General features: G+C 39.8%; 1 protein-coding gene across 1 annotated transcript; it reads right to left on the reverse strand.

Annotated features, from left to right (window-relative positions):
- Positions 1 to 10,064: 10,064 nt before the first annotated feature.
- Positions 10,065 to 15,458, reverse strand: LOC120083118. Its single transcript, XM_039038675.1, has 7 exons — positions 15,311 to 15,458; positions 14,922 to 15,015; positions 12,942 to 13,140; positions 12,464 to 12,893; positions 11,571 to 11,723; positions 11,020 to 11,143; positions 10,065 to 10,239 (listed from the first exon to the last, which is right to left on the reverse strand). The coding sequence occupies exons 1-7, from the start codon at positions 15,456 to 15,458 to the stop codon at positions 10,065 to 10,067; spliced, it is 1,323 nt and encodes a 440-aa protein (XP_038894603.1).
- Positions 15,459 to 17,414: the final 1,956 nt, after the last annotated feature.

Genomic DNA, 17,414 nt, shown 5'->3' on the forward strand with positions numbered 1-17,414 from the left:
CATACACAAGTATATAATTCCTTGTTCTCTAAAGATACTTGAGGATGTTCTTAATGGCAGTCCAATGATCATATCCTGGATTGGACCAAAATTTGTTGACTATTCTGACTGCATTGCATATGTCGGGACGAGTACACAACCGGCATACATCAAGCTTTCTATTACCGATGCATATGGAATTCATTTCATAACCTCAACTTCTTGAGGTGTCTTAGGACTTTGTTCCTTAGAAAAATGAATTCCATGTCTGAAAAGCAATATTCCTTTCTTGGAATTTTGCATGTTATATCTAGATAACATCTTGTCTATATAAGATGCTTGAGATAATGCTAAAGTTATGTTCTTTCAGTTCTGAACTATTTGGATCCCAAGAGTACACTGCACTTTACCCAAATCTTTCATTTGGAATTGCGTAGTAAGCCATCTCTTGATGTTAGCCAGAAATTCTACTTCATTACCTATGAGTAGAATATCATTAACATACAGAACCAGAAAAGCGACAATTTTGTTGACGATTTTCTTATAAACACAAGGTTCGCCAACATTTTGTTCAAAGTGATAAGATTTGATCGTAGTGTCAAATCTTATATTCCAGGATCGAGACGCTTGTTTCAATCCATAGATTAATCGATTAAGCTTGAAAATCTTTTGCTCTTGACCCCGTTCAATAAATCCTTCTAGTTGAGACATATAGATGCCCTTCTCAAGATAGCTATTTAGGAAGGTTATCTTAACATTCATTTGCCATATTTCATAATTATAAAATGCAACTATGGACAAGAGTATTCTAATAGACTTTATCATGGTAATCGAAGAGAAGGTTTCTTCACTATCTACCCCCTCTCTTTGGGTAAACCCTTTTTCCACAAGCCTAGCTTTGTAGGTCTGTACATTTCCAGCTTGGTCTCGTTTTCTCTTGTAGATCCACTTACAACCGATGGGTTTTACCCTTTCTGGTTGATCTAAGATCCTAGACTGAATTGAAGTACATTGACTCCATTTCAAGATCCATGGCTTTAACCCACTATTCTTTATCAACATCTTCCATTGCTTGTTTAAAAGTTAATGGATCCTCTAAGCCATCATCTGGTATGATGACTTAAGTTTCATTTAAACCCATGTTCCGGTCAGTGATGGACAAGCATCAGCACGTAGCGAAAGTGTCGAGGATCGATAAGCACTCTAATTGATTAATTTTGGCAGAAAAGAAAACATGCTTAAGCAGAATTTAATGGGTTTCAAGACATACCTTTGAAGAAGCGTTGAAATCTCGATTTCCAGCTGCAAATTCCTCCAAATCTTTGTGTAGACCACCACAAGATCTTCCCTACTATTCTCTTGGTGCTCTAGATTGAGTTGTGAGACTCAAAATAAGCTGGAATCAAAGGGAACTTGGGCTCACTATAACAACCTAAATGAAGAACACCTTCTTCTACCCGAATTTTTCAGAAAAATTCAATCGGTTGCAGTCACTTCAACTTCACTCCAATCTCTTTAATATATTGCAGACTATCATGCAAAGAGATTTACTGCATGTGATGCAGCTCATGCTTGGAGTAATTGAAGGTTGAAGATAATGAGTTCTTTGTGAGCTAGTTTGAAGATGAAGATGGAAAATCCAATTTTTCCTTTCTGTGTTTTTCTATTTCCAAAATCCAAAATTGATTTTAAAATCATATTTTATTTCTAAAATCAAAATTTAGAGGTTGAAAGAATTTTCTTGAGAGAGTAGAGAGAATTTTGGAGCGGAGGCTAGGGTCTTTTTCACCAAATGAAAACCTTGCCCTAAAAAGGGCTATAATGGTATATTTATTGGGGTGGGGGTAACCTTTTCTCCAAGTATTTCCTTTTCCTCCTTTTTAGCTAATTAACTAAATAATCATTATTTAATTAATTGGCATACATTAAATAACTATATATTAAATCCAATGTAACATGAGTTAATTAATTAACATATCAACATCACATATTTATATGCATACATCTCTCTAACATTATAATTCTATATGAATCGAATTCACATGAATTTAATATTTGATTCTCATTCAAATATATCTCTCTTATATAGTTTGGATTATAGATCATTTCTATAATTAACCATATTTTATAATGTATCATAATACATTATATATTAATCATATTAATATAAAATTCCTTTCAAGTAATTTGAACAATTCAAATCATTCATCATTCCTATCCTTAGCGAGCTAACAAGGGGACCTTATGGACCTACAAATTATAAGCTCCAATGATATGAGATTAATTAATTGAACTCTTTAATTAAATTAATCAATGTTCATTAACTACCGATCACTCCACTAAAGACCGATAGATGCATTTTTCGCACTGCATATATATTTCTGTGTCTATGGATATAACCAATCAATAGTGAGCAACCCTTCACAAATCGCTCATAACTACAGTTGGGTAAAATTAACATTTTATCCCTATAGTTACATCTAACTTCTTAAGTACCACTCATTCATCTAATAAACAAACAGTGAGAGGTTGAGGCCTCATTATTCAAGACCCAAAATCAGCTGTTAAGGGATCAATTTTTCTTGAAGCGCACACTTGATCTTCCTTGTATCCTGAGAATAATGAGGACTCCTCTTGGTGGTGTTCACATTGGTGGAAGGGTTCTTGTGCTTCTACAGAAGTTTTCTTCGTGGTCTCGGAGGAGAATTGCGTGAAGATTGTCGGTTCTTCAAGGGTAATTTTTTCTCATCTTTTAATTCTCCATGAATTGTATGTTTGGCCTCTTGAATCTGTAAAATCAATATTGACTTTCCAATCCTAATTCTAAGACAAATCGTTTAATCGCTTCCACATTGAGACTCAATCCCTTCAAGGTGGAAGTGGCTAATTTTGGGTATGGTAGAAATGAAACTATTTAGGTTGAAGACACTTCATTTATGAGAAGTACGAGGTAGAAGGCTTAAATGTGGGTTGAGGACACATCAAGGAGATGCTGGAAGAATGGTATGCATGATGGAAAGGAAGAAGTGGCAAAGTGATGGAAGTAGATGGTGGAAGAAGATTAACTTGATTAAGGACACTTCACCCCTTTGAAGAAGGAGGTGGAGGGATTATTTTTGGATTAAAGACACCTCAAAGAGGAAGTGGAAGATCGTTTTGCATGCTGAAGCCACAGAGAAAGGGAGACGTAGGAGCTTACAGCATATTAGTTAAGGTGGTTAGAAAGAATGAGCTGGTTCTTCCAAACTACTCGTGCAAATTCAAACATTCTTGAGCTAAATTGTAGAACACGGAGTGAGGATGCTAATCGTGGCCTGCCATGGAAGATTTAGGCTGGGAAGATTGAAAAACCTGAAGAAAAATAAGGATGGTCAGTGGAAAAGGCAAAACCAAACAAGGCTAATTTGTAGGGTTGTTTGGGGTACTTTCAGTGGGTTTTAATCTTCAAAAATTTAAGGTTAGAAAGTTAAAAGATCCCTCTTGAATTCTATGAAAATTATTTGAAGTGGTTATGGCCAAATTTATGGGAATAAATTTTGGAAAGGCAAGGAGTGGCTGCTGTCAAACAACCTAGGGATGCCCAGCCAGCCCAGGTCACCCACGCACACACCTACCCTCGCGCACGTTCACTCTCGCACGCCTCTACTTGGCCATGCATGCGTCAGCCGCACATCATGAGCGCGCTTGTGCACCCAACTTCATGGACATCAGCATGCTGCATGCGCAGCCTCACACCCATCAGCCTTCATCCATGCACACCAACGCCCATCAACATGCCTGCATGTGCAGCCTCATGCTCATCAGCCCTTGCCCGTGAATGCTAGTGCCCATCCGCCTCGTCTGTCCACCCTGCCCTTATTGAGTGCCCAGCATGCCCACATGCTCATGCCTTCAGCCACTCATCCACTCGTCCACATGCATGTACGCATGTCCTTGCCCACGCCACATACTCGTACCTCCAAACGCACGCCCATACCCCCTATTGCACAACCACACTCATTTTGCTGCCCATTGGCAAAGCCCACAACCATTTAAATGATCTGCTATAGAAATAGAACATACTCTTGAGTTATGATCTATTTAAGTCCCTTTTAGAGTCTCCCATATTTTGAGCACGAAGTCACTTTAATTTAGAACCTTTAACTGAATGATGAGTTAATGTGAATCGATTTGGTTTTCATGTAGCATCCCAAGTTCTAGATAAATTATCCTATATTAGTGGGCTTTAAGTCCCTTTAATTATGGATTTTAGGGCCAAATTGAGTTAAATTTGTAGGATAATTAATTGGAAATTATTTGATAAAAGATTTGAATTTTTTATTTAAATTGAGGAAAGATTTGGAGTTTGATTGGACTAAATATCTAAGAAGATATTTGGAATTTGAAGAGAAAAGGGAAATGATTAAAACCTAAATATTTATCATGATATATATATAATATTATATTATATTATATATATATATATATATATATTATATATATATATATATATATATACGTTAAAAGAATTAGAGAGGTGGGTTAAAGAAAAAAATAGTCCTCAATTTTAAGTCTCAGTCGCACGCATCCCACAATTGAAGCCTCTCTTTCTTTATTGAAGTGCTTCATTTACTGTTGCACGTAACTGTTGATAACTTGTAGAAATACAAGTTATTTTACCTCTTTTATCTAACACAATTAGGAAAAAACTTGAAAAATGCGACAGCTTGGAAAGAAATTCATGAAAATAATAATATCATACGATCACTGATGTGTTGTGAATATGATGAAAATATGGTGTATATTGCGATGGTGGTGTATGCATTGTGCATGCAAGTTTTCCTAGCAAAATCCAAGTATAAACTCTACTAGGTTGCCTGGTAAGCCCAGGGTCGAACACAGGGACTATGGAGCCAGTATGCGACGGTGATTTCAGATTACTTTGCGGTAACAAATAAAACAATGAGTTGGTTGGTATGCTTGTTTAAGGTATAGATTCTATGTGGCAGAACTGAGAAAAGAGTTAATAACACGAAAGTTACAATGAGTATGCGGGGGAATGGGTTGAGCAGGGATTTAGCTAACACTTCCTAAGATTGCATTCACATTATGCGATCATGCTATATATATACAACAGCAAGTCATCTCTCAATGCAAATGCTATAGCTCCTAGTTTTAGGACGCATGCGATGTATACGATGATGTCTATAGGACTTATGTCTAAGCCTCTACTCCTATCTATGCGATGATGAATGACACACACACATAATAAGGCGACCGCATACTACCATAACCTATTTCTAGGGTGCATGCGATGCATGTTAGCAAATGGAGCTTATCTTTAAGTCCCTATCTCTTGCTTATGCAGTTCTAATCTTGCTTTCTCAAGTCTAGATTCTAACCTAGCTCTCTCAAGTCTAGGTTCTTTCTTTATACTCTTTCTCGAGTAGATCTAAAGGGGTGATGGACGCATCTATAAGACAAGATGATCACATAAAATGAAGATCTTAGGTCGTGCTAGCTAAGTACTTCTCAACCCATTCGAAAGTTTAGTTACTCATGCGTAATGTAAAGAGAGTGAACAGATGTAGATATGCAAGTTCCATTCTATAATTGAAATCAAAATAAAGAATGACAATGGGAAATGAAGATAGGGAGCCTGGTAGCAATTTCTTGCTTCCCAAGGCTTTTACACTGAGTTTCTCTACCCTGCCCAAAAGAATATTCTTGTTTTCGCAAGAGTCAGCCCTCTCTCCATTCTCAACTCTTCCCGGCACTCTCTCGAGCTGACCAGGAATGGTCTTCCGGCGTCTTCTCTCTTCACTCGCCTCTGCCTTCTAAGTGTAAGAAAACTATGAACAATGGCTAACTATCTTCTGTATGGTGAACTCTCTATATATGGCTCAGCTGGAATGGAACCGAGCTCTTTTAACGAAGGTGGCCTTTGGTAGTTATAGAGCTTCAAGGTGAGGAGCTTTTTCTCTCAAATGATTGCACTGATGGGATGTCATTAATTCTCTATCTGATGCGCCAATTAATTTTCACTGAAAAGTTGAGTGTAGTTGCTACAGTGTGTCGTTAACGGCTTGTCAACTAAATCCGGATTCGACCGTCATCAGCTTTCTGTCCCATCGTGATTTATTAAGCTTTCACCTTGATACGTCGTTGATAACTTGTAGAAATACAAGTTATTTATACTGTTTTATTTAGATATTGCAGCTAAAAGAAAGAAAAGTTGCGTCGATAGTATACAAATTGGCTAAGAAATGCGAAAAATTATGAAATGTCATCAATACACCAATTAAGACCATTGCGATGGTAGAATAGAATGTTTCAGTTTCTGTTTTGCAGGTAATCAATCACTGCATGCGTTCATGGCTCGAAGATAAAATAAACAACGCATCTACATTGCATTGCGCCCATCAATCGAGAACGAAGAGATGATCAACGCAATGACGGTGCATGGACAATCAATCAAGAGCTTTAGCGATCAACGCAATTTCAACTGCATGCAGTAATAAAAAACAACACCACATGCAGAGATAGATCGAAGATGTGAAGAGCAACGCATTTACGGAAGATTCTGACAAGTATACAGCTTTCAGTTGTGTAATTCTGACGGATTGATTGCATAATAGAAGGAATTTCTCATTCCACCATTTTAGGAACTACCATAACTATATAGTGGGGACCACAAATTCAAAGAGTCAAGCCTCGCCTATAAATAGCTTCTTCAAATTCACTGAAAGATATACATGTATACATACAGACGTGCACATACTGATTCTGAGAGAGAGGCTAGTCTGAAGCGACTATCCAGAGAAGATCCGGGAGAACCACGAGACAAGGCCGAGAGGTGAGTCTCCAAGCAGAGAATCCTTCCAATTCCCGTAGTTGAAGCTCTGTGCGAAGGTCAATTCTACCGGGAAAGCAATCCTGAAAGGGAAGCTTTCCTCTCCACCACTTCTACACGTTCGGGATCTGTGTCAAGACGTTGACACTCTTTCCGTATTTGTTTCTAATCTTTATTTCATCATCTGTATTCATCTTCTCTCATCTTTCATTCACAACATGTATCAAACGCTTAATTTTATAATTAAATGTTATGATAGCCACCATTGTCATCTCTCTGTCTCTTTCCGTACATCCATAATCCATTTTTTTCCTTGATGTGTTCTTAATCCCCTAGGTAAATAGCAAGAATTAAGCATGTGAGTTAAATTGTGTTAAGGAAATAATTAAGTTTATCTAAAGCATGCTCGACGGCATCTTCACCTGAGAGAGCAGAAGTGAAGATGTTATTCTACCTATCGAGAGAAGGTTGGAAGAATGCATTAACTAAAGCAAGAAGTATTTCCAGAGATGGAAACAACCTTGCATTCATCACGTTCATCCCTGTTTCACCATAGAGATATGGGGACGTGGCCGATCACCGAGAGGTGTACGCCAAGGGAAAATGGAACCTTAGTTGCGTTCTTAACATGATTGACAAACTTGCGATGTTTTTACTATTTACTCTTTCTCTTTCAGCTTCAATCATAAAGACTTGCCATCGCATACATCGATTCTTTGTACAACTTCACAGTCAGTTCTCGACCTCAGTATCTTGTATCATGTATCTTGTATCTTGTATCATATTAGTTTAGGATTTTACATTTTTTAACGCAATTTTTATTTCATCGCAATTTATATTCCTGTATAAACTACCATTCTTTATTCATTGTTAAAAACTGGTCGCATGTATCATATAAGTAACACATTAACGAAAATGATCCCTGTGTTCGACCTCGAATCATTCTGAGAAACTTGCGTTGGAATTATACTTGGTTTCAGTGCAAGGAAACTTGTGACACGCACTACTTCACCGCATACTACGAGCATATCACTATCAATGCATATACTTAGACGTAGTATCGCATAAAATTCTCTTTATCGCAAAGCACTTGAGCGCATATACAGCACATCATTCATTTCATTCATAAACCATGCGTTAGAGTTAGATAAAGAAAATAAGATTAAATTTATGTCATCAAGTTTATGGCAACATGAACTTGAATCATTTTCATCATCAGTAGTGTGTATAAGCGATATATAACATACACATCATAGCATAACATTTCATCCCGTATCCTTACAGTCGTCTCTATGCGGCCACCTTCTTGAGAAGATCTTTGCGAATGCATACGATCGTATAGCCTTTCGGTCACAATCCTTTAATGCGCTTGGACGCTGAATTCCTTGGATCGCAATTCTACCTTGCGCCAACGCATTTCCTACACAAAATACGTAAATTAGCTGCTTTAATGCGATGGATGCATGCGATTGCAATGTTCTCAACTTAATGCTTTTAGACATGATTTTATATATTTTTACCTTCGCAATCCTGCATTGTTTTATATCTTTGCGTTGTAATAAGGTGCATTTCTTCCCGTTATCACACCCCCAATTTAAAACAATGTTTGTCCTCAAGCATAAACTAAAGATTTTCTCTAGAAAGTCAATCGCCTTCTTCTTTCCTGGATTTCTCAAGGTGCCTTATTCAAATCTTATGTACCAAAATCTTCTTAATTCCTATCCAGGACTCTTCTTAAAATATTTCTAAAATTTAGGGACCGCAAGTTTAACCTTCAAAAAGACTTTACTTGTTTCCTGGGCATCGCATGATTTATTTCATAAAAAAAAATCAACTGACTGGGGTGTTTTCAAATGATTTTTATCCTTGCGTAGTTTAGATATTCTTTCTATGACCTTGGGCTGATCCAAGTGCCTAGCCTTCATTTTGGCTTGCCCCCACGTGTGTCATGCGAACATCCAACTACGAGCAAGGCACTCTTTCTCAGTCATGCCCATTTGGTAGCGGAGTTGCGATCATTTTATTTATGCATTGATCACGATTTCTACCTTTGTTTTGGCTTGCCCCCACGTGTGTCATGCAGACATCCAACTACGAATAGGATCCGATCGCAACATTATGATTTTTTTTAGATGATCTAAAAGTAGCAAGGTTGAAAATAAATACCGCACCCCCAAATTTAACTGCAGTAATGTCCCCATTGCTGAAAAATTGAAAGAATTCATGCAATGCTCTTAGGAGGTTTCGTAAAAGTCAGTTTGAAAGAAAGTTAGTGGACCACTAACTTCTAGAAATATTTCATGAATTGGCTGTCCTCAAATTAAGTTGACTCTAGTGCATGTGATGAAAAATATAGGCATGCGTTTCATCATTAAAATCATAATTGGCATAGAAAAACAATGCGGTGACTTACTAAATTAATCAATGTTCAATGATTGCGCCGACTAAAGAGGATGTGATGATAAAATTATCAAAGTTAAAATGAAATGCGAGAGTGCAAAATTTGGAATAAACAAAGTCAAGGAAAGATACAACCTCTAAATTTGCTCTGTCGCCCACATTATTTTTTATCGCATCCTTCTTTGCGGCGAGCCGATTTCTTCTATTGTGATGGTTGTTCGAGCTAATTGCGCCTTTCGGTTATCGTGTAGCTCCCCCGCAATAGTTCACCATGATCGTTGCAAAAAAAAACATCGAGAGGGTCAAATAAAAGACAGAGTTAACAAAATCCCTTTTTTTATGCAAAGGATAATAAAATGATAATGGATAGAGGTAGAATTGAGTTCATGAATTGAAGGTTTCAAAGGATACTTCACAAAAATTGCGTCCCTGATGAATTTGAATCGTATGATTGTGCAGGGACTGCCCACTTCTTCTTTAGTCCGACTTCCTCAGGTACACAGGGGTATTCTCGCGATGCAAGTCTTCTCCGTGATATATTTTGACTCTTTGCCCGTTGACTTTGAATGTGTTGGTCCCATCCTCATTGGATAACTCAACCGCTCCATGCCTGTCTCTTATACACATCTAGATGTGTATAAGAGACAGATTCAACCGCTCCATGCGGGAATACTTCTTTGATTATAAAGGGTTCAGACCAGCGTGACTTTAATTTACCGGGAAAGAGTCGTAGCCGTGAATTGAATAATAAGAACTTTTGTCCAACTTAGAGATTCGTCTCGCATAATTTTTTGTCATGTCATCGTTTCACTTGTTCCTTGTAGATTTTGGCATTCTCATATGCATGAGTTCTTCATTCATCAAGCTCAACCAACTGAAGTTTCCTTGCTTCCCCTACAACCTTTAAGTCAAAATTAAGCTTTTTCACTGCCCACATTGCTTTATGCTCCAACTCAAGCGGTAAATGACATGCCTTTTCGAACACCATCGCATACGGAGACATGTCTATAGGTGTCTTATAGGCAGTCCTGTATGCCCATAAGGCATCGTCCAGCTTCATTGCCCAATCTTTGCGTGAAGGTTTCACCACCTTCTCTAATATCAGCTTAATTTTCCAGTTGGACACTTCAGTTTGACCATTTGTTTGTGAATGATATGCGGTGGCCACCTTATGAAGGATATTATACTTGAGCAGCAATTTGTTGATGATGTGATCAACAAAGTGAGAGCCTTCATCACTTATTATGGCACGTGGAATGCCAAAACGAATGAAAATATTCTTCCTTAAGAACTTGGAGACTACCGCAGCATTGCTTGCGATGCACGATACCGCTTCTACCCATTTGGAAACGTAGTTGATGGCTAATAGAATGTATTTGTGACCATTTGATGGTGGAAATGGTTCCATGAAGTCTATGCCCCAGATGTTGAATAGTTCCAATTCTAAGATGATAATCATGGGCATCGCATGCTTCCATGAAATGTTTCCCGTGCGTTGGCACCAGCCGCATTTCATTGCATAGTCTTTTTCGTCCTTGAATAAAGTTGGCCAAAAATAACCACTTTGTAACACCTTTGTTGCTGTGCGTTGGCCTCCAAAGTGTCCTCCATATGGCGAGTCATGGTATTATGATAGTATGTGCTGGTGAGCAACATCTAGTACGCATAGGAGCAAAATCTGGTCTGATCCCCTCCTATAAAGATTTGGCTCATCCCAATAGTATGATTTACATTCATGTCTGAGCCGCCTCTTCTGGTGGGTTGTGTAGTCTTCGAGAAATTGTTCGCAATTGACCACGTCCGCATACCATGGTAATTCTTCAACTTTAAATAGCTGCTCGTCTGGGAAGGTTGCGTTCACCTCTGACTGGTTGCGGTCAACTTCTAGATTTTCTAATCTTGACAAATGGTCCCAAACTGGTTCTCTGTCCCCTTATGATCAATGATTTCCATGTTGAATTCTTGGAGGAGGAGAACCCATCAAATCAATCTTAGCTTTGCATCTTTCTTTGTCATCAAGTACTTGATTGCCAAGTGGTCAGTGTGAACGATCACTTTGGATCCCAGCAGGTAAGCTCTAAATTTTTCCAACGCAAATATCACCGCAAGCAGTTCTTTTTCTATGGTAGTGTAATTTGTTTGAGCAGGGTTCGAGGTTTTACTTGCATATGCGATGGGGTGTAGCATTGTTTTCTTCTGTTGTGCCAGTACCTCCCCCATCGCATAACCGCTTGCGTCGCACATTAGTTCAAAGCGCTTTGTCCAGTCCGATGCAATCAACACAGGTGCAGTTGTTAATGCGTCCTTCAGTATCTCGAAAGCTGAGGCATTGGTCATCAAAGTCAAATATTCTTTCTACCTTCAGCAACGCACTCAATGGTCATGCAATCTTTGAAAAGTCTTTCACAAAATGTCGATAAGAAGCTCTTAACAGCCTTCACGTTCGCTGGAGGTGGAAGCTTTTCAATCGCCTTAATCTTTGCCTTATCCACCTCCAGCCCATCCTTGGAGACTTTGTGCCCAAGCACAATTCCTTCCTTCACCATGAAGTGGCATTTCTCCCAGTTTAGCACAAGGTTCGTCTCTTCACATCTCTTCAGTATCTTCTTTAGATTGTTGAGACAGACTTCGTATCTTTTCCCATACACCGAGAAGTCGTCCATGAAAATTTCTACATAATCTTCAAGATACTCAGAAAAGATGGCCATCATACACCTTTGGAAAGTGCTCGGCATATTGCATAGGCCGAACGACATGCGTCGAAACGCAAATGTTCCATAGGGGCAGGTGAATGTGGTTTTCTCTTGATCTTCAGGAGCAATCATGATTTGGTTATAGCCGGCATATCCATCCAAGAAGCAGTAGTAATCATTTCCTGCTAGGCACTCTAGCATCTAGTCGATAAAAGGCAAAGGGAAATGATCCTTCTTTGTCGCCTTCAGTTTGTGATAGTCCATACAGATCCGCCAGTCAGTGACGATCTTCATCGGTATTAGTTCATTATATGCATTTGGGACTACCGTCATTCCTCCTTTCTTTGGTACACATTGCACGGGGCTGACCCACGTGTTGTCGGCGATTGGATAATAATCCTTGCATCCAACCACTTGATTATCTCCTTCTTCATGACCTTCTTCATCGCAGGGTTGAGTCTGTGGGGATGTTCGATCGATCCTTTCTGATTGTCCTCGAGACGTATCCTGTGCATGCAATAGGTGGGGCTGATTCCTCTAATGTCTACTAGCGTCAAACCAATTGCTTTTATGTACTTTCTTAGGATGCTCAGCAGCACATTCTCTTGATCTTCTTGAAGTGCAAAGGAAATTACTACTGGTAACGTTTCATTCTGCCCCAGAAAAGCATACTTCAGGTGGTTTGGAAGGCGTTTTAGCTCTACTGTCGATGGTTGTTCCAAGAATGGTTTAGGTGTTTTTCTTTCTTCATTTATTGTTAGATTTTCTTCTTTGGTAGATGTTTCCGTGATCGCATTGTAGGTCACTATGGATGCGGTCACATCCTCTCCTTCATCTTCATCTTCAGACTTTTCTTCTTCATATAAACTAAGTTCATCATCAAACTCAGTGAGGTCTTCTTCTTCTGGGTACTTCATGGCTCTGATAATATCAAACCCGATCTTCTGTCCGTTCACGCTCAGTGTGATCTCTTCCTTGTACACATCAATCTGAGCGCGACCAATGGATAAAAATGGTCATCCCAGAATGATGGGTACGTCCTTGTCCACTTCATAATCAAGGATGATGAAGTCTGCCGGTAAGATAAATTTGTCAATCGTGACTAGGATATCCTTCACCTTCCCTTCTAGATGCACAAGGGATATGTCAGCTAGCTGGAGAGTCACTGTCGTGGGTGCCAGCTGCCTCACATTCAGTTGCTTAAAAATTGAAAGGGGCATTAGGTTGATGCTGGCCCTGAGATCACAAAGCGCTTGACCAATATATAGGGTGACGTGAATTTGGTAATGCAATATGCGATGCATGTCTTAGGTTATGCGTTGGTTCTCATGCGTCGGTGGTCATGTGTTCGGGTGGAATGTATGCGTTGATCTCTTATGCAATGACCATGCACTCCTGTCACAAGTTTTCTTGCGCTCTCGCCAAGTATAATGAGAACGCAGGTTTCTCGGGTGATCCAAGGTCGAACTCAGGGACTTATAGCTAAATGTTATGCGGCAGTGTGTTTGCGGCGAAGCATAAAAGAATTTGAAGTTGAAAGGCTACGCACTACTTCTACTCCTAACTAACAGATTAAGCAGTGGAAGTATGACTGAGAGGTAGAGACGCGGCAACTGTTAACGCGTAGTAAAATACATGGAAAAATAGATGAAAAGGTGAGGATGTCTTCACTGCAACATTAAGCTTGATCGCAAGGACAACCCCAGCCAACACAAGCTATGCGATCATGCTATACACACTTAACGTAGACGCATGCGATGTATATGCGATAGTGTCGAGAAGCCTATTTCTAAGCCTCTATATGCCCGCTCACGTGCTCTCGCACATAAGGAGATGACCGTATACCACCATATCCTACTTAAAGGGGCATATGTTGTGTAGTAGCAAACGGAGCTTATTCTTAAGTTCCCCATTCTTGCTTATGCGATCCAATCCGCTCTCCCGAGTCTTAGATTTGGTTTTTAGACTACTCTTCTAAGTATACCTAAATGATGAATGATGCACTCATAAGACAAGGTAATCGCATAAACCTGGCTGATGTAAGTTATTCCTATCTCTAGTGAATACTTGCTTACATTTCTTAGTGTGATCAACCACTTACCCTTCCGAGCAGTTAGTTGCTGCTAATTCTACTCATAGACAAGAAATGCGTTCGCTTATAGACAAGCGTTGCTACAGCTTCACACTAAGAAAATAAGGTTTTCTAACAACACTCGCACAATGCAAACCTCCCGGTGGTTTGTTACATGCTTCATATTCCTATTCTGCATGATTAAGTATGTGATACTCTAGCAATCTTACTCAGTGATGCAATGAAAGTAAAAGATGCTCAGTAAATGAAGATGGAGATGGAATCGATGGAAAATATAGAAATGTATTGATCATAAAATGTATTAATCTCTTAAAGCATAATGTAATACAATACAAGGAAAGAAGAGAAATGGAGGGCCAGCTGGAAGCAATGTCTTGCTTCCAGCAGATGTGTGTCAAGGCTGCTGGTGGTGCCATGGATGGGCGGTGGAGTAGACACTCTCGAGCTCTAACTCCCGCGAAGGCTCCGGTCTTCACTTGGAATGATTGAAGGAGATGAAGAACTCTCAAGCTATCTTCTCACGCTTTGGTCTAGATCACAAGGATCCGCCCTAAGGCAGGGAACCTCAGGCGAAAAGCCTGAATGATTTGAAATTCTGCTCAACGGCTTCTATTTATAGAACTTAATTGTCAACAACATTAATGGACCTGCTCTGAATCTAACACTCGCAACACGATGGTCCTTTTCTGAATCTCTGCTACTAACAGCGTGGTAGGTGAAATGTCAACATCACCTTTTGATAATCCCAATGTATGCGTTCATGCTTGCATTTAACTAACCTTGCGATCACCCTTTTATTATGGTTATTATTCTATAGCCGCAATCTCTCTGTGATGACCGCATTCGCTTGACAGTCGCAACTTCTATGCGATGGACGCATTCGCTCAACAGCTGCAACACCCATACGCCTGACAAATGCGATCACCGCATGCGATCATCTCCGCAATGGAGAGATTCCGTGCATGCGATCGTCCTTGCAATAGCCTGGCTTCCATGCATGTGATCACTTTCTGCAGTTGCTACAAAAATAAACAATTGAACGCATAATAACGCATAATAGTAGGTTAGCCGAGATTCTTAATGCCAATAGACGCAAACTCATTTTCTCATGAATTCTAAGTATAATTGCCACATCTTCTACTTAACAGCCCTCATAATTCTAAATAAAAGGCCTATCTATAATGATGTGCATTTCTACCCGTCATCAATATAACCTTTCAATTGAGCAGGGTATTGTGAAACTTTCAGAGTCGCGCATTTTCGATGGAATAATGGTTTTTGTTCTTTGTGTTAATGCCACTGTTGCGAACTTACCAGTGCTTCTTTTCTTCGTCACCATGTCCTTTAGAAACTTCTCATACTTTGGCATCTGTTCAATCGCTTCAATGAAAGGGATGTTGATATGCAATTGTTTCAGCATGTCTACGAAACGTTGATATTGCACTTCATCAATTTTCTTCATCTTAAGTCTCTGGGGGAATGATGGCAGCTATATTTTCATGGTTCTCTATAATATCAACTTCGAAGTGGACACAATCTCCGGTTCCATCGTCTCCTGTTCTTCTGTTTCTTCTTGAGTCAACGGGGTTTGTGGTTCCATCGCAATTAGAGCAGTCCTGCTTGGCTCCTTCTTCTCCTCCACCACCATCTTTCCGTTTCGCAACGTCACAACTTGACATTGCTCCTTTCCCATAATCCCTGGATTGCGTGGGAGTTCAATAGAACTCGGCAATGCCCCTTGCGGTCTACTTCTGAGTTCGCCCGCAATCTGTCCTATCTGAATTTCAAGATTACAGATGGACGTCACTTGATTCTGGAGCACTGTTTCATTCTTCTCAATATACTGCTTCAATAAGCTCTCCAGAGATGAAGATTACGGCACCTGCGAACTACTAGCTTGATTTGCGTTTGACCGTTTGTTCGCAGAAAAAATCCTGGCGGCCCTTCTTTTTGCGCCATTAGTTGAAAATTTTGTTGTTGATTTTTCCACGCGAAGTTAGGGTGGTTTCTCCACCCGGGGTTGTAAGTATTGAAAAACGGATTATTCTTCACGAAATAAACAGATTGTGGGTTCCCTATGCAAGTAGCACAACTTGCGCTCGATTGGTCGATTGCGTTGACCTGCCCTCTATGCATTCCTGGGCTGCTGATTGTGATTCCTTGTATTAAATTCATCATCACAATCATTTGGCTTTGTAGGGATGCGATGGCCCCATTACTTGCGTAACTGTCTTTAATTCTCAGTCTTTGATCATTTTCTCTCCCGTCTTCATGATTTTTCGAAATGCGATCAAGTATGTTCTTAGCCTCGTCGTATGTCTTGTCAAGAAGACCTCCAGTTACTGCCACATTGGCAGCCATCTGCGATGCAGGGTTCAAACCGTGGTAGAAAATTTCCATCTGTAGACAATCTAGTAAGCCATTGTGCGGACAATCTCGCACCAGTCGCTTAAACCTTGCCCAGGCGTCACTGAGCGATTTGTCAATATCCTGTTCAAAATTGGTAATCAGCTTCCTCCTTCTGTCGTTTTCTATCTGGGGTAAGTACTTCTTCATGAACTTTTCCACTACCCATTCCCACGATATAATCTTCCCTGGTTCGAGAGAATAAGCCCATTTTCGTGCTTGGTCATACAATGAAAATGGAAACAGTGTTAATCGAACCTCCTCAACGGAGATGTTTGGGAACACAAACATATTGCAGATTTTAATAAAACTCCAGAGGTAAGCGTGCAGATCCTCGCCATGCCTACCGCCAAACTGTCTGGTAAATTGAATCATCTACAGCATCACCGATTTTATCTCGAACCTCGATCCGTCCAAAGCTGGCCTCATGATTCCTAGTGAGAAATCATAAAGGTTGGGCAACGCATATTCCTGGATGGGCCTATTGCGGTCGTTCGCCAAGAGGATGGGGTTCGCCATGATATTATTTGCATTCGGTGCTCTGTCTTCCGGTTGCTCCGCCATGTTGGGATCTTTCTCTTGTTGTCGTTGGTGGTTGTTTCTTCTTCTTTTTCGGAAAGTTCTCTCAATCTCTGGGTTGTAATTGGGCTCAGGAGTTTGTCCTTCGCTCATACGACACCCACTTCTTCCCTTACCTAAGGAGAGGCAGTGAACAGAGATGGAAAGCTGCAAAGAAAATAAAAATTTTACCGTTAGCACAATCTGTTAATGTATAGATTCTATGTGGCGGAATTGAGAAAAGAGTTAATAATACGAAAGATACAATGAGTATGCAGGGGAACGGGTTGAGAAGGGTTTTAGCTAATACTTCCTAAGATTGCGTTCACGTTATGTGATCATGCTACATACATTCAACAGCAAGTCATCTCTCAATGAAAATGCTATAGCTCTTAGTTCAGAACGCACGCGATGTATGCGATGATGTCTATAGGACTTAGTCTAACCCTCTATT

The sequence above is a fragment of the Benincasa hispida genome, chromosome 8 (assembly GCF_009727055.1).
Source record: "Benincasa hispida cultivar B227 chromosome 8, ASM972705v1, whole genome shotgun sequence".
Lineage (NCBI taxonomy): Eukaryota > Viridiplantae > Streptophyta > Magnoliopsida > Cucurbitales > Cucurbitaceae > Benincasa > Benincasa hispida.